General features: G+C 36.5%; 1 protein-coding gene across 7 annotated transcripts in view; it reads right to left on the bottom strand.

The window, feature by feature from the left end:
- The window catches only part of Qki (QKI, KH domain containing RNA binding), a 113,160-nt gene that overhangs the window by 56,280 nt on the left and 32,488 nt on the right, over positions 1–24,392 (bottom strand). For all 7 annotated transcript variants that reach the window (XR_015001126.2, XM_085687439.2, XM_085687444.2 and 4 more), the window contains exon 3: positions 9,747–9,863. Coding sequence is in view for 6 of the 7 variants with exons in the window: in XM_085687439.2 (XP_085543565.1) it covers positions 9,747–9,863 (117 nt within the window). In the remaining variant the exon portion in view is untranslated. The remainder of the gene's footprint in view (positions 1–9,746; positions 9,864–24,392) is intronic.

The raw sequence follows: 24,392 nt of genomic DNA, 5'->3' as shown, positions 1-24,392 counted from the left end.
TTAGCAATAAAATATAGTAATTCTGTCCTGAATATAAACTGGTAACTAGTTACAAATAAAAACAAACACAGAAGACACTCAATATAGTATTTAATAGTATGTATGTGTGTATGTCTAACAGCAAAAGATTAGAAGTCTTTTCTGATTCACACAAGTCAATGTGCGGCAGTTTAAAAGAAAACTATATAGATATGTTTCTACAAGTGATGTTAAACAATGGTGTTAAGTAAAAATAGTAATAAGGCAAGGTGCAGAAAATGTTCTGTATATTGCAATCTATGGGACCAGTAAGAAATTATATAAGTGCACAGATATCCCTAAGATGTATGTGACTATTACATAACTATATAGAGGATGAGGAAGAGGAGATGATGAAAAGGGAAGAGGAAACAATTATGCTAGTGAGGTGGTTCAGTAGCTACAAGTAGCCAAGCCTGGTGACCTGAGTTCAATCTCTAGGCTTCACACAGTGGAAGGAGAGAAACAACGCCCGCAACATGTTCTCTGGCCACAACATGAGCATTGTGGCACACACTCTACACCTCTACCAAACCCTACATACAAATATTTGTAATAAAGGCTTTTTACAAGGTAAAATTAAAGGAAAAATTAAAATGTTAAAATCTACCCAATGGTAAGAGACTGAATAGGTAAATTGGGATAAAAGCAAAAGTTCTCTGAAAATTTTTCAACCAGGTAAGATTTAGTTTGAAAGCACATAAATATTTTAAAAAGCATAAATCAAGACAATAGTAGTAGGATATACCCTAAAAGGAATAGCAAGGTAAAATTGCTTTCATTGCCTACATCACCAGCAGTAGTGTTTACCTGTCACTAAGACTGTTTTATCTTACCAGGGAAAAAGAAATCATCACTTTACAACAGTGAGGGGGAAAAAAGATACAATGAACCGAAACCCATCACAACTGTTAAATGCATGGCAAGGAAAGAAAAGCACAGCAAGCCTCATGCTGTACCTTAAGAGCATTTCTGGGAATTGATTCACTATGTACAAGCTAGTGAGTTCTTCAAACTTTTCACATAAAAATTAGCATGCTAGTAAGAAACAGGACCTGGGGGGAGGGGGGTTAGGGGTAGCGCACTCCTTTTATACTTATACCAACACTCCGGAGGCAGAGGCAGAGGCAATCTTTGTGAGTTCAAGGTCAGTCTGGTCTACAAAAGCTAGTTCCAGGACAGGCTCCTAAAACTACAGAGAAAACCTGTCTCAAAAAAACAAAACAAAACAAAAAAGCTGGGGACCAGTCTGGTCTACAAGAGCTAGTTCCAAAAGAGAAACCCTGTCTGTAAAATATAGTAACAACAACAACAACAATAATAATAATGAGGAGGAGGAGGAGGAAGAGGAAGCAGCAGCAGCAGCAGCAGCAGCAGCAGCAGCAGCAGCAGCAGCAGCAGCAGCAGCAGCAGCAGCAGCAGCAGCAGCAGCAGCAGTTATGAATTGTGGATGGTTCTATATTGTTTTGTTCCAGACAGGATCTCACTGTGCAGACCAGGATGACCTTGAATTAACACATCTGCCTGCCTCGGGTAATGCTGGGTTTAAATGGGAGTAGCTAGATATAATTTAAACAAGCATCTTTTTGAAAGAACATCTATAGGATATGAGAAGAACTATGAGTATGAACTACATATTTGGTGATATAAAAAATTAACATTATTATTATTAGTTATTATTACTGAGGCTATTTTAGAGTTACTTAATAAAATATTTAAAGTTGAAACTGTATGTCTAGAATTCGCTACTTGAACACCCTAACACACAGTGGGGAGGAAAGAAAGGAGATAAGGAAGAACTCTCCTGTGAAAAGACAAGAAATGGTAATGCTGACTGATGGGCAAGTAACAGTCCAGTAGGCTGCTGGTTGTCCTGCTTCTATTTATTTCCACAGGAAAAAGAAGCTTAAAAAAATAAGTAAATCGTATCAGTGCTTAAGGTATTATTTACGAAGAACACAGTATCCAACAAAATGAATAAAACAAGTTCTTTGGAGCTGTATTTATGCTAGATAATTTTGCCATTAGCTGTCAATGACTTTGAGACAAGAGACAAATGTTAATCCATCATGAAAATTTAACTAGCAAAATCCGTGGGAATACTTCAGAACAAACAGAAGTATATACCAACCACAAAACTAATTTTTCTGTTTCAAAATACTTAGACAACAGCAACCCTCCATTAAAAAGAAATAAAGAAATAAAGAAAGAAGAAAGAAAGAAAGAAAGAAAGAAAGAAAGGGTCAATCCTTACACTCCTAAAAATGGAAGAAACTTAAGTTTGTGTATTACTTGGAAATCTGTTTGAGTACATTTTCCTATGAAACCCAATATATGAACAAGTTCAACAGAACCTCCATATACGGGCTGCCCATGCATGCTTCAGCATTGCCAGGGCATAAATTTCATTTTTTTCGATTTCACACCTTCCTATCCCTCAACATATAGCTCAACTACATAGTGAAATGAAAAAGGATGGAACTTAATATTACAGGAGAAATATAAAATTATGAATCAGTATGACCCACTTTTTCTATAAAAGTGTACATATGAACAATTATTTGAACAACCTAGAAACTATCCCCAAACTGTCTATAGTAGTTTTAGAATAATGGATTTGGTTTTTAATCTTTTAATTATATCTAGTATTTGTTTAATAAATGTGAATATACATACCACTATAGCAGTCCTAGAATGACTGGAAGATCCCTACCCATACATCGTCCTTCATAGTGAGAAGGATTTGAACTAAAACGTTCAAGTCTGAAAACTTCTGTAAGACAGATTTGACTGACCTAGCTTCACCAACTCTAAACATGTCAATCATGGGTGGATCTGACTAAATAGAATGAGGTGTGAGGCAGGAATTCACAGGCTTGCACACTTTGATCCCTCCTGTTTAGGACAGGGAAGAGCTGTAGACTGTAGCTGTAGATCTGTAGACTGGTACTAGAAATCTAAAGTGTCCTACAAAGACTTTCTCTATGGAAGTAACTTCTTTGCCACTATAACTATCATCCCACAAAAATGAGCAAGTGCCTCTAGGATGTGTTGGGATTGGTGACTATGGCAATTGTCACCAGACCCTTCATCCAGTAACTGGTAGAGATCCACAGCCAAACATAAGGACACGCTCAGGAAATCCTGCTGAAGACGGGGAGGAGGGATTGTATGGACCTGAGAGGTCAAGAACATGGGCCAAGAAAACCCACAGAAACAACTAACCTGGACTCAGGAGTTTACAGAGTCTGAGCCAACAATCAGGGAGCCTGCATGTGTAGAAGACTGTGTTTGTTTCCTAGTCTCCCAGACCCGAATAATCACACAGAAACTTTATTAATTACAACACTGTTCGGAATATTTCTAGCTATCTCTTACATCTGAATTAACCCATTTCTATTCATCCATGTAAGGCTGTGGCCTACTGGTAAGGATCTGGCATCTGTCTCCTTGAGCAGCTACACAGTGTCTCGACTCCACCTACTCTATATCTCTATTTCTGTTCAGTTTCCCACCTGGCTTTGCTCTGCTAAGCCATTGGCCAAAACATATTCACAGCATACAGAAGGGAATCCCACATCATGCATGGGGCTGAACTAGGCCGTCCGTGTGTGTGTGTGTGTGTGTGTGTGTGTGTGTGAGACAGACAGACAGACAGACAGACAGTGTATAACTTAGTCTACTTGTGAGACTCCTAACAGTGGGACCAGGAGCTGTCCCTAACACCTTGGCTAGCTTTAGGGAACCTATTCTTCATACTGGGTTGTCTTGCCCAGCCTTAATACACACTGCAACTTGACAGCCATGCTTTGTTGATGCCCATGGGAGGCCTGCCCCTTTGTGAAAAGAAACAGAGGGGTGGAGGGTGGGCAGAGAGGAGCTGGGAGGAAGGAACAGGAATAGAGGAGGGAGGGAGAACTGTGGTCAGAACAAAATAAATTAATTTAATTTAAAAATTAGTAAGTAGTTGTATACTATGGCATGAATAACAAAATCACAAAATGAGATGTAGGGGCTAAAGCTGAAGATCAGAGAAGCAGAGCAGTCAGCCACTAGAGAGACCTTTTACCTCAATGAGCATTTACCTTCCAATGCTCAGATGGAAGGGGCAATCCTCAGCCTGCCTAGACTGCAGTGTGTCTCTACCAAATCTCAGGTGCCAAACTCTAGTGAGTTCCTATCTCTTACCCTTATATTCCTCTCTCCATTCAACCATAGCACTCCTGTCTCCACTTAGTGCTAGGACTAAAGGTGTTTTACTGCCAAGCACTGGGATTAAAGGCATAAGCAAAACCACCTGGATCTGTTTCTGGCTTGATCTCCTGTAGTCCAGGTTAGCCCTGAATTTACAGAGTCATCAGTCTCTATCTCAGGAATCCTGGGATTAAACGTATGAGCCACCACTCCCTGGACTCTAGTGGCTTAGCTTTGTACTCTGATTTTCAGGCAAGCTTTATTTGTCAGAATACAAATAAAATATAGCTAGTATACAAAATACAGTGCTGCTCTATTACTTTCTTTCCCTAAACCACTTTCTCTAGTATCTGGATTATGTTCAAAAATAGTTTCTTACTAGAAAAACTAAGATTAAATCCTTGAAGAATTCTGACTATCAAGGGAATTACTGCCTAATTGAAACTCCCTAGATAGAAACCATTTATAAAATAATCCAAAATACCCAAATTATTCCTGAGTATTCACGTATCAAACACAGGAATTTCTCTAAATGGCCCCATGTGACAGGTGGAACAACAACAAGAGAAAGGTATACAAAACATAGCTGAATTTCAAGTCCTACCCCCACTACATATTGAATATTCTAATTTTTAAGCCCATCATTAGATTTCAAATTAGAAATAATCTGTGTGATACTGCTGATTCATTATGTGAGTGTATCTGTTCTTCATTTCTTGGCAATAGAGCTCTCATTTACTCTTTGTATACTAATGGGGTAAGAGATGATAAAAGGTTATGGGACAGTCCCAGCCTGTGAGTGGGTTGCCAGGGAAAGCAAAGTCATTTTAACTAAAAAGGCTGGCACTTTCTAGTTTCCAAAAAGAGAAAAAGACAGGGAATAAAGGGTGACTTTACCACAAGTGGCCAATGATGTCACATTTACCATTCCCCAAAGAAGCCTCATAAAAACTCCTAAGGAGAGAAGTAGGAAAATTTCTATGCAGTTCAACAACCAGAAAAGCCCGAATGGTGCCTGTCACTCTCAGAAGATGCCATGCAAACTCTACCTTCCCCCATTCATTTCATAAGCCTGTTCATCTGTATCACTTAAATATCCTTTAATAGCAAACTGGCCAACCTAAATGTTATTTCATTCTAGGTAGGCCACTCTAGCAAATTAATCAAACCTGAGAGAGGAATTGAAAGTCTTAGAGCTGAACAAGGCCCACAGATGGGGTTGTGCTTGGAGTGGAGTTCACTTCCATAACTTCTGCGATCTGATATAATCTCCAAATAGATAGTGTTGAAATTGAAGCAAATTATATGATGCCATAAATGCTCCCCGTGAGTCTTGACTGTTGATTATTGTAGTGTAATAAGTCCCTAAACGTCTAATATCAGGGGTACTCAGTGGTCTTAAGGAATAACAACTTGCTTTCCGCTCATCCTTAAGTCAAACAAAATTTAAACCCATGTAAAAATAAGAAAACATGAAATGAAATACATTAAATTGATTTCCTAAATTCAAATGTTGCAGTATTTCTGCACTGTTGCTGTTGGAAACGGCTTACTGGTAAAAGGTAGTACATGAAACAACACACTGTACATTTCGTTTCAACATCTGACTACCACTTTTTTGGAATGTCAACTCTGGCAAGTCACTCAACCTCCCTGACAAGAAATTTCCTCACACACAAAATTTAAATAATAAAACCCAGACTATTTGAAAGATTGTGTCAAATATTAAGAACAGAGCTAATACACAGAATTAAATCAGAAGAAATGATTGCAAAGTAGTTGATTTTCACTAACACCATATTTTCTAACAATGCTATTACCACAAACATATTCAACCACAGAGACAGAGGGTACTGGGACACTGCCATATGCTTCCTGGTACAGACAAGACATTCCTAATAGTGTTCAAATTCTATCAGTTCCCGTCATCAGGCTCTATGTTACCTGCCCCTATTCTATTTAAATTTTAAAACAAACACAAAAACCAGTGTTGGCAAGCCCACCGATAATAATAAATCATTACCAATGCCAAGAAAACGAAAGCTAAATTGGCAAGTTAACTTATGTGCTTAAAAATCAGCGTCTTAGAATTGCATGACATTATCTTCAAGAAAGAACTAAAAGCAGACAGAGCCTATAAACATCACTGTTTGCCAAGCCTTTGAGGTGGACGCCAAGGAGAGGCATTGACATCATCCTTTCATTACCTCAACTACAGGGCCATCTTTTCTAATGCTTACTGAATTCCAAGTATTCACCAAACAGCAAGTAAATTCTATAAAAGACAGTATGTGTTGTATTTAACGAAGGATTCTGTCAGCAAAAACTGTTTCTATCATATTTTTGTCTAACTTCAATGAAGCAACAAAGAAATTAAGATTGTTTTTCTAGCTTTCTTAGTATTTTAGTACATAATTATAAAAGGATTATTATGATAAATTTTCGTTAACTATTACAACATACTTATCAGTCTTCTTATATTAATTTATGTCATTACTTACTGGTTTCTTCTATTGTTTTTACCATACAGACAAGCATCAAGCGAAAACACCTTTAATTTTCACTTTCTTTTACTATCAACACTTCTAAAAGCCCACCAGGGTTGGGGAAGATGGCTCAGCAAAGCAATTGCTGTCCAAGGCTGATGAACAGGTTGAATCTCCAGAACCCATGTGAAAGTCATGTTGAGTGTGGGACCCACCCATAATCACAGTACAGACAAAATGAAGACAACTAGATTAGCTGAATCAGTGTTCTATGTTGAAGTGAGAGATCTTGAATCAATACATAAGGTGGAAAGTTCAAGTAAGATACCCTGACTCAATACATAAGCAATAAAAGAAAACTGAGACATCAAGTTTTGGTCTCTACATGCATGTGGACATATACATGAGCACATGTATGCATACACACATGCACATCATACACATGCAAAAAAGCACATATGAATTACATCATAAACAAAAGATGGCATAGTGTTATATGCCATCAATTAAGATTATGAAAACATTTTAATGATAAAAAAATTTATAAATTCCTCGCAAAATTTACATAAAAATTATCAGTCACACAAAAGCCATTCAATATAGCAAGATCATCTATAGCATTTTAACAACACTGAAAATACATTCTGCATATAATTTATCTTCAGGTGTTTTCATTTATTTTACTATTGTTTTTTACATGTGTATTAATATATACATACGTATATTCTGCACAGGCATGGCAGGCATGCTTTATATATATATATTATAACATGTATAATCTTACATGTAAGATGTAATCTTACATGTATACTCTAACATGTATATATATATTAATAACATGTATAATCTTAAAGGTTTCACATCTCAACAGACAATAGGAGAAAATAAAATGTGGGGACTGTTTCTACAAGTAAGGTTAATAGGAGAAACCCTACTATGACGTGGGACACACAAAAGTGACCAGACAACAGGAAATACTATTATTTACAAAAGTAAAAGAACTATAGTATTTTCTCATATTAAATAAGCATCTCCATGAGTCTGCAGTTTAAAACACAATATATTACTATCATTTATTTCAATACTTATTAATATCCATCTCCTTGTTCTAAAAGCTTTACATGCATAACTTATCCAACCCTCAAATACAAGGAAGAACCAAGATTCAAACCTAAGTCATTTGATTAATGCTCACTCCTTATCATTTTATTCTGCCAAAGACAACAGAAAATATCTGTACTCATGGCTAAAATAATCTCTAATTCTCATCTATGAGTACTGTATAGGCAGAGTTTAACATAATGGGGCAAACCAAATTAGCAGAAACTTAGAAAAGGAAACAGTATTTTCTTTTAAGAAATATTTCTTTTTTTATTTTTTAATTTTATGTTACATTGGTGTTTTGCCTGCTGTATGTATGTCTGTGTGACGGTGTTGGACACTGGAGTTAACAGACAGTTGTGAGGTGCCATGTTAGTGCTAGGAATTGAACCTGAGTCCTCTGAAAGAGCAGCAGTGAAGTTAGTGCTCTTAACCGCTGAGCCATCTCTCTAGTACAAGAAACAATATTTCTTAACTAGTGGATGGATAGACACCACTTTTCTGGTGAAGATCAGTATGCTCTTAAGTTGTCAAAACTTCATTCGATGTCCTTAGGCAACTGTATTTGTATTGTTTAAGGCCAATGCCACCCTAATGTCACTTACTCAAAGGAACCAAAATTTCAGAAGATTACAACACACCTAAATTCAAAATGTGTTTAAAAGTTTTACTTTAAAAAGTTTAAATGCAACATCTAAAAATGTTCTAGGGAGAAAAGTATCGTATAACTCCCACAAAAATATCTTTAAATTCAACTAAATAAAGATGACATTATTAAAGATATCATCAGAGTTTCCTTCAAGACTTCTAGATACCCACTCCTTTGCACTGAACTAAGAGCTCAGAGGCTGTCAGCTTGGGGCGGCTCAGGTACAGCACATCAAAACAAAGTCAAAACCCTGGTGAGTCGCTTTCTTCCTATAAACCACCAAGTATTTCAACATAAACTGACCCCAGACTTATCAGCCAATGGTTCTTTGAAAAACAATAGTTTATAAAAGAAATAATAAAATCATCCTTAAAAACAAATTTTAATGAATAGTAATAGAATACTATTACTACTCACAATATTTAAAATCACATTTTTCTTATTTTTTTTCCACAGACAGAAATTTTAATATTCTACCTCATAATATTCTGCATAAAAGCAAACGAGGCAAATAGAATCTCCGTAACAACAATATTGAAAGTAAATAGTTGAGCATCAAATAATTAATTCAACTGACAATTCCTCAGAGTTTTCCCTCCTTTTCTTCACCCTTTCGATCACACACAAAGTAACAGAAGTGGTACTAGGAGCAGGGGTTAAAAATAGAAAGCAGATTCACTTACTAAAGTAAAATGTCTAGAAAACTGCTTTTAGTGAAGAAAAACATTATTGCTGAAACTAACTGTCCTCACTCATCTGACCAATCTCATTTGGGGTCTATCAAAACAAACACTTTAGGAGCTGAGCACAACGTTATGCCTGCAACCCCAGCTACCCAGAAAAGAAAAGTAAGATAACAAGATTAAAGCAAGCCTGGGGTCTTAAAACCACAAGAGTGTAGAGGGACTGGGATTTGAGACTCCACTTAAAACTTAAGGACCTGGTGACACAACTTCATGGCACAGCTCAAGGCCTTGGACCAAAAAAAATAAATAAATAAAAAAATCCAACTCAGTTTTGTTTTTCAAGTCTTAGTTGCATGTTATGACATAAAATTCAGTAGTCAGATTCTTATTGGCGGTTTTTAAAAAGTAAATAGCAAAGCAAGTTATCATGCTAGAGTAATGGATACTTAGATACTGCAGTACTTGAATGAAAATGATAACGAGGAAATCAGAATAATGTCTTAAAACAACTCCAAAGTTCTCATTGTGAGGATCATACTCAATGTCTGAGATATGGAAATTGATTATTAATGGGCAAAAATGCTGGAGAACATCCGTTTATAAAGGACTTACCTTCTTTTTATCCCTCATTGAGCCTTTGCCTCGGACCATTATTTTACATCCTGTTTCTGCTTCAAGTTGTTTAGCTGTAAGTCCTCTAGGTCCAAGGATTCTCCCAACAAAATTAAACTGCGGGGAAAGATAATATATATTATTCCCTTGTTGAAGTTGCATCGAAGTTCTTTAAAAGCATACATGTGCATTAACTTAATCTCTTCTGAACATAAACCAGGGAGAAATCAAATCTAGAACTCATTAATTTCTTGCCAAATGAGATGTAAATCATTGCCTTACGAGGAATTTCGTATGCACTAATGCAAACCATAGAACAATCTAGCTAAACAAAGGTATCTTTACTAAGTTGTCCATCAACACATAATCCAAGCCAGAGGATAAAGAGTTAACAAAACACGGGTACCACACAGATGGTGATACTCTCTACAAAATAAATCCAGTCCTTTAACAATACTTGGGTGAGAGTCCTGCTTTCTTAACAAGAAAAGTTGTCTCCAGAGACAACTGTCTAAGTGACAGTTCCACATTGCTGATAGAATATTAATATTCAAACTAGGATTCTGTCCTGTGCTACATACAAAACTCTTGAGTATGCTTTTCAAAATTATAATTCTTAAACAATTTTATTATTGATTCTTAATTACCTTTTTCTGCCAATCCCACTTTTAACTTATACTTTTAAAAGTTAATGCAAAGAGTCTAAATTTTCTATAAAAGCCAGTGATGAAAAGTATTGTATATAGAAAACTTTAGCTTCTATTATGCACGTTTATACAATTTGAAAGGTCACTGGGAAGCACACACCTCCACTCACCAGGAAAAACAACTAGCCTGTTATAAACATCATGTAACATTACACTTTTCTGATGGGTGACCAGCCTGTATCACCTAGATCTGTAGTCTATTTTATGCTGTTCGAAAAACAAAATTGTCAAACAGTGCACTTCTCAGGACTTACCCCATTGCTAAGCTACATACAAGTACACATATTTGGAACTTCCTAGTCCATTATTTATTCTTACTACATTATACCGTATGTACTAACTGTTGGAACTGTACTGAAAAGTATCTTAGCTATTTCCAGCCATTTTCCATTAATGCATATATCTCACTAATTGTTTAGATACTCAGTAAAGTGTGCATTGGGATCAACTACTGATCAACTACTAAAACTTTAAAATCATGAATAACAGCCTAATTTCATTTAGTTCAGCCTTCTTTCATCTTTGAAGAATGTAAAAACATCTTTCAATGTGCCTTTATATTTTTAAGTTTTCCTATAAAACTTAAAGTTAAGTTTTCCTATAAGTCTGCAAATATTTTGAAACCTACTTTGTTCTAGCATGTGAATTCAAAATTAGTTTTTAATCAGTCTTTACCCGGAAATTCTTGATTACTGATTTTTATAGTTGTTCTTGGGGGCCTTCCTGGGGGCTGTGTCTGCCAATTGCCATTGTCACGGAGTCATATCTTTTTCTCTTCCAACTCAATATTTTTATTTACTACTTACATAGCATACCTTGAGTTTAAAAGCAAATGTGTATCGTTCTCTACTTGCTACTAATTTCAAGAACAAGGTAGATAAAGTTCTAGGTGATCTAAGCATCTTATATACTTCAACAGATCAGAGGGTTACAACTAATTTTTTTAAATCAATTTTATATTTCTGAAATAGACTCAAATTGGACATTATGCATTTACTTTTATTTTTATGGCCTACTAGGTTCAGTTTCCCAACATTTTGAGTGGCTTATTTTAAAAAGAAAAAGACAAAAAAAATCATTCACGGAGCTGGAGCACGGGCTCAGCAGTTAGCACTGGCTGTTCTTCCAGAAAACATGGGTTTGATTCTCAGCTCTTACAAGCCAGCTCAAAATCCTCTTTAGTCCCAGGGATCCAAGCCCTCTTCCAGCCTTCCCAAGAGCCAGGCATGCATGTGCTACACAGACATACATGCAGGCAAAAAAAGATTCATATACATAAAATACCTCTAATTTTCTTTTCTCATAATAAGGACCTCAGATTTAGACACTAAGGTTATTCAGGTCTCCAAACATGTTGGAATGTTTCCAACTATCTGGATGAGCTTATATAAAACTAATACTATTTTATTTTAAATACTAATTGGAACTCACTGATGATAGACTCAAGCTTCATTAATTTTGTTATTTTTATACCTTAGTATTACCAATTTTGATGTACTATGGTTGTCTTTCTTATAAATGTGCCCATATTCCCTAGATACTCAAATTTGTAGAATAAAATTTTATATAATTATTTGTTAACCTGCAATTTTGTTTTTGTGTATGAGTGAGTATATGCCTCATGTACGTTTGTGTACCATGTTCAGGTCTGGTGCCTGGAAGAGGCCAAAAGAAGGAGCTGGATCCCCTGGAACTAGTTGCAGATGATAGTGAAACACTGTGTGGGTGCTAGGTCTCAAATCCAAGCCACCTCCCCAACCCTATGGTAAGGATTTTCCATTACAGGTTATCTATGCTATTACTCTTCTAAGACACAGACTGATGATTTTGCTCACTGAAGTTGATCCATTAAAAAAAGAAGAAAAGAAAAGAGGAGGGGGGAAGAGGAGGAGAAGGAGAGGAAAACGACAACTTGTTTTGAAAATACAATGTAACAGGTGTTAAGAACCGCCTAGTGAGCTCAGACACTGGCTGCAGACACAAACCACAGCTGCTCTAATGAATAAAGGTAAACATTCAGTAAATGATTCACTGAAAACGGCCATTTTTGGGTTTGCTTATCACATTGGTACTTTGGCTTATTTTATTTCATATATTCTTCCTTTGAAATCTATTCTTAGCTTTTTATTTCCATCTTTTCTTCCTCTAAGGTTTAATCTACTGGTTAGATTTAATCTAAATCTGAAACAGATACTTATTGCATGTTTCCTACATGCTATAAAATATAATGATTTTTCAAGGATGTAAGAATTTCTCAATTACCTTTGGTTTGATTTCTAGCTTCCTATGCTATATACACACACCGTCTAATGTTTGTTCAGACTTGCTTTTCAACACAGGATGTAGTAATATTTTGTTTTAACAAATAAAGCTTGCCTGAAGATCAGTGTGAAGATTTAAAGAAACTAGAGGCCTGGCAGTGGTGGCTCACACCTTTAATCCCAGTATTTGGGAGTCACACGTCTTTAATTCCAGCACTAAGGGGATAGCGAAAAAAAGGAATATGGCTGGGTAGAGAGAGGAATATAAAGCAAGAGGAGACAAAAGCTCTGTGCAGACTGGAGATGCAGTCTGAAGCACTCAGAGGACACAATCTGAGGACAGAATCACTCTTTTGATCTGAGGATTCGGTAGAAGTAAAAGGTCTCTTCAGTACTTGTCTGCACTGTTGTTCTGATCTCTCAGCTTTCAAGTCCTAATATCTGACTCCAAATTTATTAAAAACAGAATTCAAGCTACAACAGGATATAGTCAATTAAAAGTAAAATAAAAAAAAAGTGTGTTTGTACACAAGCATACAAAGGGGAGTGTATGCAACTATATCATGTGTGCATAAAGGTGTCAAATTCAAAAGCCAGAATACAACTGTCAGTGTATCTCTTTGTTGTTTGCCACTCTGCATAGCAGGGGTTAGTCTATGACTGTCAGAAGATTCTGTCCTCTGCCTCCTACCTCCTGCAGAAGTACTGGGATTAAAGATATGAGGTCTTGGCACAACTTTACATAGCTCTGGGGTTTTAAACAGAGATCTTTACACTTGCACAGCAAATATTTGATCTACCGAGCCATCTGCCCAGCTCCTATGGAATCATCTGAGCATGATAACTAAAACTTAAGTAGGTAGGATCTGTATCATTTATCAAATAATCTGGTCTACCCTACCACTTGTCCACTTAGAGGGCACACCCTACCCTTCTGACACATTAAGTATCTTTTATCGCAACTAGAGTCTTGAGACTACACAGAAAAAAACTAATTCTAATAACTATTACTTTAAAATTGTTTGCAAAGCAGATAAAACAAATATTGAAATCTATGAGATAAAATTTTCTTAACCTTAAAAAAATCAATTACTATTGCATCCATGAACCAACAAAGTTCAAGTACGCCAAAGTGTATACCATAGGAATTCTAATGCAATTGGAATTGTCAAGGTCATCCTTCTCAAGATGCTTTAAGCAGAGAATGAAAAAAATTAATCATAGCAGCTGTTCTGTCTATTGCAACCAATTTCCAGGTTAATGTGCTATGCCTTGCATTAAAACTCATTCGGTGTTGATTTACCATGCCAGTTCTGCAGCTTCATTCAATTAAAACAATGTCACAATGCTTTCAAAGAAAAACATTTCAAAGAGCTTGAGCTAAGTGCAACTTGAAAAGCCAACAGAAGGGAAAGAAAAAAAGAAAAAAAAGATAGTCATTAGCCCTACTGTTTAAGTATAGACCTTTTTGCTGCAGCTCACCAATTATATTTCTACCAAGTGGTAGGTTAATTTCTAAAAGTTAAACAGTTGTATCTACTGCTATTCATTTCGTTCACTACATTTTAAATACAAATAATGGATTTTTTTCCCAGTGACAAATGTAAATTATAAAAACTCCTGGAACCTCCTCAAATAAGCATAATTAAAAACAAAATCTTCTTGTGAGATATTACCAAAATATGACTGATAGAAACTGCATTTCCAAAAGCATCTCAGAAGCACTTTAAGAATTACTAGACCGTAATCTCTGATTAAAATTTTGGAATTAAAATAAAAAGTTATGGACTGTAGAAATGGCTCAGAGGTTAAGAGCACTGAGTGTTCTTCCAGAGATCCTGAGTTCAATTCCCAGCAACCACATGGTGGCTCACAACAGTCTATAATGAGATCTGGTGCCCTCTTCTGGTCTGCAGGCAAAAATGCAGACAGAACACTGCATACTGAATGAATGAATGAATGAATGAATGAATGAAATAACATGCAAGTTTTAGGTTGGTTTTTTGTTGAGGCAAGATTTCTCTAGGTAGCCATAGTAGTTTTGGAAATTGCTCTGTAGACCAGGCTGGCCCTGAACTCACAGAGATCTGCATGCTACCACCACTACCCAGCATTGGCTTGCTCTTTTGTACAAGAGATAATTTGGGGGCTGGATAGATGCTCAGCGGTTAAGAGCAAATATAGTTCTTGCAGGATCTGAGTTTGGTTTTCAGTACCACGGTCAGGCTGCTCAAAACTCTCTCTAAATTCCAGCAAAAAGGACTCAAACTCTTCTGGGCTCTGAGGACTATCTTAGCAGGGTTAGAAATTAAACTGAGCTTCTCACACATGCAGAGCAAGAACTCTTACTATATTCCCAGTCCTATGTCTACCATTTCGATAATTTAATTAGGTATTTTACAAACTAGGTATTTAAAATAATAATAATAATAATAAACAGAGTAGTCATTAAGCCTATCCAGTTAAAAGTATGTATGTATGTATGTATGTATGTATGTACGTACGTACGTACATGTACTTGTTAGTGGAAAACAGAACAGGGTCACCTCTAATTTAGACAACAACTGAGAACTTATTTTGGTTAAATATCTACCAGGGCTAAACATTTTAGCCAAAACCAAGATGTCATGGGGGGAGATGTATTATCCTGTTTATAGATTTATATTAATTATGGATAAGTAGCGAAGGTCTCTTATAGAAAAGGCTATCTTATACTACATATAGTAACCATTTAATAAACCATTAATATATTTGCCATTTATAAACATTTGTGTTTATGTTCCGTGACTTACAAGTGTTATTTAATAAAAGGCTTCTCACAAAACTATTCAAGTAAAGTCATTGACACCAACTGCTACTACAAACAAAAACAGTTAAAAACAAGATTTTAAACTGGTATATGAATTAAGATATTCTAAGTTAAGATGATAAAACCATCCAAAAGAGTTGGGTAATGTCCCGCGCTACCTTCTCGCCAGCAAGAACAACGCGGGCACTTAGGATTCTTCTGCAGTAAAGCTTTAATGCGTCTTGAGAGGGAGAGCATCAGCTTCCAAAGCGGAGACCCAGAATGAGGGGAACCCAGCCCTTATAAAGGAAACAGTCCTCGCTTCTGACATGTCACTCTTGGATTGGTCCGCTGCCCATTATCCCAGTAGGCAGGGACGCAGCAGTAATAAGTTACCAAGCACGTGCGCTGGGATTAAAGGCGTGTGCTACCACACCTTGAACTCACAGAGATCTGCCTGTCTCTGCCTCCCAGGCATTGGGACTAAAGGCGTGTACCACCACACCTTGAGGTCACAGAGGTCAATCTGCCTCTGCCTCCCAGGCATCAGGACCAAAGGCGTGTACCACCACACCTTGAGGTCACAGAGGTCAATCTCTACCTTTGTCCCTTGAAGCAATGGAGAATGTGGTTGTGGCCCTCCACAGGGTAAGACTTGTACTTGCCCTTTTCAGAGATAAATGAGTAGGTTAGAAAATAAAATTGAGTGGACAAGGTTTATGCCACAAGCAGACAGTATCTATGACAGTATATCCTTACACATAGGCCTAGTAAAAAGACCCCACATGCCTCTCAAGCTTTATTTTTGCTATTACTCCTTTGATCAAACCTCTAACTTCTTATTCTGTTCAAACTCTCAGGTAGTTCTAAAGTTTTCTGTCACCCTTGCCTTGCTCCTTCATTCCTACCCAACAAAAGTCCGAATCTTCCCACTCATCCCACAATAATGAACACAGGTCCCTTTCCGTGACTCCTCTGAAGGAACCCTCTTCTGAAGAATTTTGCATGTTCCTCTTATACCCCTTATCAAAGCAGTCTTTGCAGGTCATTCCTGAAGTTAGAGGCCATAATCTAGGTTTGTTAAGCCCACAGTGCTTTACAGAATAAATGCGAGTTTGGATAAATGAATGAATGGTATTCTTAGGCAGTGAAAACAAGGGGAAAGTGTCTCCAACTTGAAAACACAAAATCCAAAATATTTAATAAATCATTAAAAAAAACTTCACACTTTACAGCATTTCATATTAGATAAAGTTAATTGAGTCAAATCTACATAAAAATTCAAAAACATCCCAAACAGTTGAAACTGGAGAAAGGAAAATTAATTAGTATTGCCAACAAAGAACTAAGCTGATTTTGTTCTCATGCTCTTCCCCCCAAAAAGTGAGATTTTAAATTTTAAAACAAAATGAGTAAGAGATCAATCAGAAACAGGTGCCATAGGTCTAAACATAAGGAAGCAAAGGGCAGAGAAATAGGAGATTAAAGGCGATAAAGAAAAGTTACACGTCAAAGGCTTAAATAAATTTGACAAACTTTAAACTAACCAAAAATAGAGAACTCAGACAACAAACTTCCAGGAGACAAGTGAAGCAAGAAACAATTAGAAGACATTAAAAAGGCTACTATGAATAATTCTACCACCAAACTAGACAAAATAATCTCTGAATTCCTAAGAAGCACAGCACTTACCAAACTGACTCAAAGAGTAATCTAAATATGATTTAAAAAAAAGATTAAAAAGCAATTCAAAACCTCTCAATAAAGGGAAGCCTAATGACCAGATAAAGATAAGTTCCAAACATTTAAAGAATTAAAATATCTGCCCCAAACTCTTCTACAAAACTTTAAAAAAAAGCACAATTCCAAGTTCTTCATTCAAGAACATTACCCTCATACCAAAGTTAGATATGAACACATAAGAATGCCAAAAAAGGTAGAAGCTAATATCCTTGATGGAGAAAAATACAAGTCTAAGCAAAATCACCCTTAGTGAAAAGCTAAAATTTGCTCTTCTAAGATTAGAGACAACTGACTGATGCCCATCCTTATCACTTGTAAACACAGCACTAGAAGTCCTAGTTAGACTAGAAGTCCTAGTTAGACTAATTACCAATCAGGCCAAGAAAATAAAATCTAAGGAACTAAAGGGAGGAGAGGAGAAATGAACGTAGCTAAAATGTCTCTTTTGCATAGGGCACGACCTTCTATCTAATGGAAACCTTAAAGATTTCATCTTAAAAAACAAAAAACTTACAATAAAATTTTTATTGTTGTTTTTCAGAACAGGGTTTCTCTGTAGCTTTGGAGCCTGTCTTGGAACTATCTCTTGTAGACCAAGCTGGCCTCAAACTCAGAGATCCGCCTGCCTCTGCCTCATGAGTGAGCCACCATCATCTGGCTAAAACTTAGGATAAATTCAATAAAGCTGAAGGATATAAAATTACATACAAAAAAATCCAGACTTTGTATCTATGCATTAACAACAAATAGCCAAAAGAAAAATTAAAAGCCTGGAGAGATGATGGTTCAATGCTTAAGAGCACTTGCTCCTTCCTCCTCAGTAACTTGCGTGACAACTCACAACCATTTGTAACAGCAGTTCTGGGAGAATCATTTGCACCAGGCAGGATGCAGTACACAGACATATACTCAGGCAAAACACATACATAAAATTGGATTAAAAACACACATAAAAAAATTAAGAAGGCAATTCCATATATAATAGCCTCAAAAAGAATGCTATCACACCCTAGTGAGTTCAAGTAATTAGTACTGGTAAAATGTGCTCACTAACCAGCATGGTCTACAGAATCAATGGAATCCCTACACAAAATCCCAACTACATTTTTAATTGAAACAGAAAAAAAAAACTTTTTAAAATTTGCATGAAACTATAAAAGACCCAAAGTATAGCAATCTTATAATAGAATAAAGTAGGAGCATCACACTTATTTAATCAACTATATTACAAAGTAATGAAAACAGTACAGAATTCATTCTTTTTATCATGAAGACTGACGAAACTCAGAAACAAACACAAGTAGAAATGGCCAAATAATCTATCAAGAATCTCAATAATCTACACACAACAGATCAAAGAGATCTTCATTAACCACTTTGGATGCACATACAAATAAACTTGAATTTCCATGTTCAGAATGAAACTGGACCTTCACCTTAGACCAGCACAAAAATTAAGTTAAAATAAGAAAAATGCTTGACTTGAAAATGTAGAACTAGAAAGAAACAAGATATAAAGCTCCTTGAAAGACTTTGTCCATTCTAAACGACTCAGTGGTATGAGCATGTATGAGGCCTAGAGTGCGGACTGCCAAATCCTATTCAAAAAGCCAGATGTGTGCATGTATCAATTCACCTGTAAACCAGCTCTTGGGAAGCAGGCACAAGGGATCAGATTGTAGCACAAATAATGAAAACCCAGAGACAGATATTGGGGTTCAAGCAGATCAGAAAAGCAAAACAGTCAAGCCACTAGAGAAGTCTTACCTCTACCAAGGCTGGGCAATGGCTGAGCTTCTGACTCTTTCCACTTTATATTCATTCCCCTTTAGTGCTGGGATTAAAGGAGTGTGACTCCCTAGTACTGGGATTAAAGGTGTGAGCCACCACCACTGCCCAAATCTGTCTCTGCATTGATCTTGTGTAGCCCAGGGTGGCCTTAAACGCACACAAATCTGCCTCTACCTCCCAAATCCTGAGGATTAAAGGTGTGTGCCACTGTGGCCTGGTCTCTAGTGGCTTAGTTTTACCCTTTGATCTCCAGATGAGCTTTATTTATTAAAACATAAATAAAATATCACAATATTGGATCCCTTGAACAAGCTGTTTAGCTATACTAGCAAAATCAGTTAATTTCTGGGTTCAAATGAGAAGCCATATCTATATAGGTAGCAAACAATCAAGGGAGACACATACCAACCTCTGTCTGCACATGTCTGTGCACACAATGTACACCTACCCCAACACACAAATGCAACAATACCACACCTAACAGGGAAGAGAAAACTAGATAAATAAGCTCCTCAATATTGGCTGTGATTTTTAAATATTGAAAAAAACAGGCATCCAAAAACAAAAACAAATGAAACTATTAACAAGAAAATAAAGCATATATATGTATATATATATACATATATATGCTTTTATACACACACACACATAATTTAGCAAAATGAAAAGACAAACTATAGAGTAAGAGACAATATCTACAAGCCATTCATATGTAAGAAACTAATATCCAGAACAGGGTAATACTCAACAAAACAAATAATAACAACAAAAGCCTGATTTTAAATAAATACACAAAGGTCTTAAATATAGTCTCCTACAGAAAACAGAGAAATGTCTTATCCAACAGGCACAAGAAAGGATAGCTTACATCACTAGTCAGCATACAAGGCACCATCTCACACCTGTTGTAACGATCGCTACAGATTACATGCTAGCAAAGATATGGTAGAAAATGGAACACTTGTTCCCTACAGATGGGGATATACATAAGTACAATTCTGGAAAATATGGAAGTTCTTCAAAACATTAAAAACAGAACTAGCAAAAAATAGTCTAATGAAACTGAGAAACAAACACAAGCAGAAATGATCAAATCTCTAACAAGAATGTCACATTAAATTACACATTAAAAACAAACCCACCAACCAGAACCAGCAATCTCATACCTGGTGGACATACAAACATTAAATCATGTGCTGATAAGTTGCACACCCCATTTTCACGGCAATATTATTTACACTAGCCAAGGTATGAAAATGACTCAATTGTCTACTGACATACGAATGGGTAATAAAAATTAAATGCTATCTAGCCATAAAAAAAAGGAAAATCTTGTCATTTTTCAAAAATACAAACTATTCTGGAAGACGTTGCACGGAGAGTCAAGCATGAATCCTGCATAATCTCAATCATATGGGGAATCTCATCAAAGTTCACAGAACAGAAAACAGAATAGTATTTTATGAGAATTGGTAAAATATATAGAGATAATGCTGAAGACACAATGCTCAAAGAGTTGGGGGCTAGAGAGAAGCAGTTAAGAGGCCTTGCTACTGCCTGAGAGGACCAGAGTTCAGCTCAAAGTATTTACACAAGAAATGGCTCACCACATGAAATTCCAACTCCAGGGACTCTACATCCATTTCTTGCCTTTCTGCAACCAATATGTGCATACACACAGTACTATTAAAACTGTAGCTAAGTGACAGAGTATAAAGTTTTGATTATGCTACATGACTAAATTCTGGAGTTCTGGATATAACATGATGACTAAGTATTTGTTCTCTCTTTCTCTCTCTCTCTCTCTCTCTCTCTCTCTCACCCCCCCCCCACACACACGTGAGGCAATGGATGTGTTCTTCCTTAGCTTGAGTGTGGTATCATTTCACAATGTGTATCAAAAAGTCACATTAGATGGGGTCCCCATAAACTTCCTCAAACATGACCAGCCAAGGCTACTATTTGCTACTTTCTAAAACCTGATGGTAAGATTTTAATGTTGAAGATACAAAATTACTTATGTCATCAAACACAGAGAAAGATGATGCCCAACTAGAGGCTTCATCCCTACTGACTAGCATTCATGGTATTTTAGTATTCTGCATCTACCAGAGTAGAAAAATTATTAATATTACCCACTATAATGCTGCAACATACAAGAGCAACCTTCCTGCAAGATATGATGAATCAATAGTGGCATAAATGTTACAGGAGTAACCAACCACTTTTAACTTGTATTTAAGGCCCACTTAATAAGATGAGCCCCTTAGCTGACATTGCTAAAGTGGCCACGAAGCTGAGATTAGATATGTAATGGGACCTAGGGAAAAATGCACTACTATTGTTCTGCTAAAGGAACATAGCAATAAAGTGACTTCTAATGACAGATTTCTAGTTTCTTCCTACAGAAGTTGGTAGTTAACACAAAAGCCCCATAACTAGACAATGTGCCACAGTGAAAGACTGACTTTGGAGCCCTTAACACTTTCCCCTTAAGGCCCACAGATCCATGTACAAGAGGAGGAGGAAAGATTCTAAGATCCAGAGGTGGTGGCTGACTCCAAAAGTATTATCCAGACACAACAGGACTGATATACGTATGTTCACACCCCTAACCAAGAATCTACTTACAAATGATGCCTGTAAAAAAAAAACAAACAAAAAACCAACAGTTTTCCCCAATGGAGTCCATGGTAGATCCAACGTCCAGAGGGAGGGAGGGAGGGAGGGAGGAAGGGAGGAAGGAAGGAAGGAAGAAAGGCTCCACTGTTTTCGGGGTGCCTTTTGTTTGGATATTTTGCTTTTAAGTTGTTTATTTTTAGTGGTTTTTGTTTGATGGACAGGTAAACAGAATATGGGGGAGTTGGGGCAAGGAGAAAGAATGTGATCAAAATATACTATATGACTTTTTTCAATAAAATTAAAAACTACTCTATTGTTTCTTAAAAGTATACAATTAGCCAACTATACCTCAGTAATGATTAGATAGTAGGTTACAATCAACACAGAACTCACAGTCAGAAATTCCTCAATAAAGTTGACTCATGTCCTCATTTTGTTTCAAACAATAAAGTAAAAGATACTGTAGGGAAAAAAATCAGTTATTATCTTTACTTTCCACTTCAATAGGGAAATAACTAGAGTACAAGGGTTGTACCATGCAACCATTTTTATGTGTTAAAAGGGAGTATTATGTTCAAAACAGTAAGTCCAATTCTATTTTGGGTAAGATGCATATACTGAGTTACTAAATTCTCAAAATAACACTGAATAATGTATTATTAGTATTATGTACCTTTAAAGCACAAGAAATTACTAAGTAGACAAAATCGTAAAAGTTCAGAAACTGAATACCATCTTGTATCTCCTTTGTAAGGTCAGTAAACTAACAATCTTGGGATTCTAAATTATTAATATAATTTACATTTAAAAATCCTCTTCAAGTTTTTCAGAATGAATTCAGTTGTTACTTGCATAATTTTTAACTAACTGAACTACAATATGAGTGCTTGAGAAAACCATGCCTCAACTTATTAATGTTTTCAGTCTTCTAGCCATGGGGTCACATTTTTTTATTCTGTTTTTTAAAATAGAGGGTCTCACTGTATAACTATAGCTGGCTTTAAAGAACATGTACATACACACACACACACACACACACACACACACACAGTGAGTCCAAGACCTAAGACTACAGATTAATCTAGGAAACAAAATATGTTTGTGACCATAGAGAAGAAAGGCTCTTAAAGCCAACATCTTGCTACACAAACATCATCTGTTAGAAGTTTTATTAATTAAAAGGAGAACTGATCTTTATATCACAAGTTTTCCTTGTATCTGATTTACTGACAACTGTCTTTCACACTGTCCTGTTCAGTATCCTACATTACTGTGAGTGACTGTCTTTTACTCTGTCATCCTGTTCAGTAACTCACTCTGCTGAAAGGCCCTCCTCCTCCTTAATCCCTACATGTAACAGAGGCGGAGATCTTCAGATTCTTCACTGTAATTCCATGCCCTCTTCTTTGCTGTGGGATAATGCTCTTGTTCACTATAAAGGTTTGTCACGGATTGGCCAGTAGCCCTGCAGGAAGGTATAGGCAGGACGACCAGACAAGAAGAATTCTGGGAAGAAGAAAAGCAGAGACACAGATGCCTACAGCCACAGAAGAAGCACAACAGAGCAACGTGGCAATACACAGATTAGTAGAAATGGGTTAATTTAAGATACAAAAGCTAGTAAGTAATAAGCCTGAGCCATCAGCCAAACAGTTTATAATTAATATAAGCCTCTGGACGTTTATTAGGGACTGAACTGCTGCGGGAGCAGGAACAGAAACTTCCTTCTACAATTCTTCATTTGACAATCACTTCTAAGTTCAGGTTCTCATTATTACACAGCTTGTCACATCTTTAAGCATTCCATGAGAACAAAGATGATGTAAGAGGTCGTCCTTCAGTATGCTGTGAAAAGGTGCTTCTCTCATTGGTTAATGAGTAAAAGTGTTTCAGCCAATTGACATCAGGCAGAATATACTCAGGCAGGAAATCCAAACAAATATATGGAGAAAAAGAAGGCAGAGTCAAGGAGAGCCAGCCACACAAGCAAGTAATAAGCCAAGGTATCACTAGTAAGCCATGGCCATGTGGCGATAAACTAATAGGACTCGATCGGTCAATTACAATTAACATTAAGTCTCTAAGTGGTTAGCTTATAAGCGGCTGAGGGGATCAGCAGGTGGAAAGAAACTGGTCAAGTGGTACTGGTTAGTGCAAGTGGTAAGACTGAGCAAATATTTTATTTTTTCATATTATTTTGTAGTTATTTACAACAGATTACACACAAATATTTCTAGACTAAATGATACAAAATGTTTGATTTATATTCATGCCTTATTTTAAGCTTTCTTTTAGTTTTGTTAGTGATAGTGGTAGTTTTACAATTGGTTGGTTCATTGGAGGACTAGCTGGTTTACACTGGAGACTGAACCTAGAATGACAAACACACTCAGCACAAACTCTACCACTGGACCATATACCCAGACCTAGACTTTCATAACTCTAATTTATTTTCCAATTCTAAACAGTTTATTTATACTACTTAGATACATACAGCCATAAATGAAAAAATTTAGACCCTATTAAAAATGAACCTCTCCTCCATTAACCACAAATAACAGAGCATAGATAATTTTTTAAAGGTTGATTTATTTTTAATTTTATGTTTATGAATGTTTGGCCTGCATACATACCTGTGTGCCATGTACATGAATAGTACTTGCAGAGGACGAGGGACGGGTGCTAACAACCTAATCTGGGCCCACTGAAGGAGTAACAAGGATTCTTAACTGCT

The sequence above is a fragment of the Myodes glareolus genome, chromosome 1, assembly GCF_982192425.1.
Source record: "Myodes glareolus chromosome 1, mMyoGla1.1, whole genome shotgun sequence".
Classification (NCBI taxonomy): domain Eukaryota; kingdom Metazoa; phylum Chordata; class Mammalia; order Rodentia; family Cricetidae; genus Myodes; species Myodes glareolus.
Note: the sequence above shows the minus strand (reverse complement) of the source record. Positions and strands in the feature narration are given on the sequence as shown.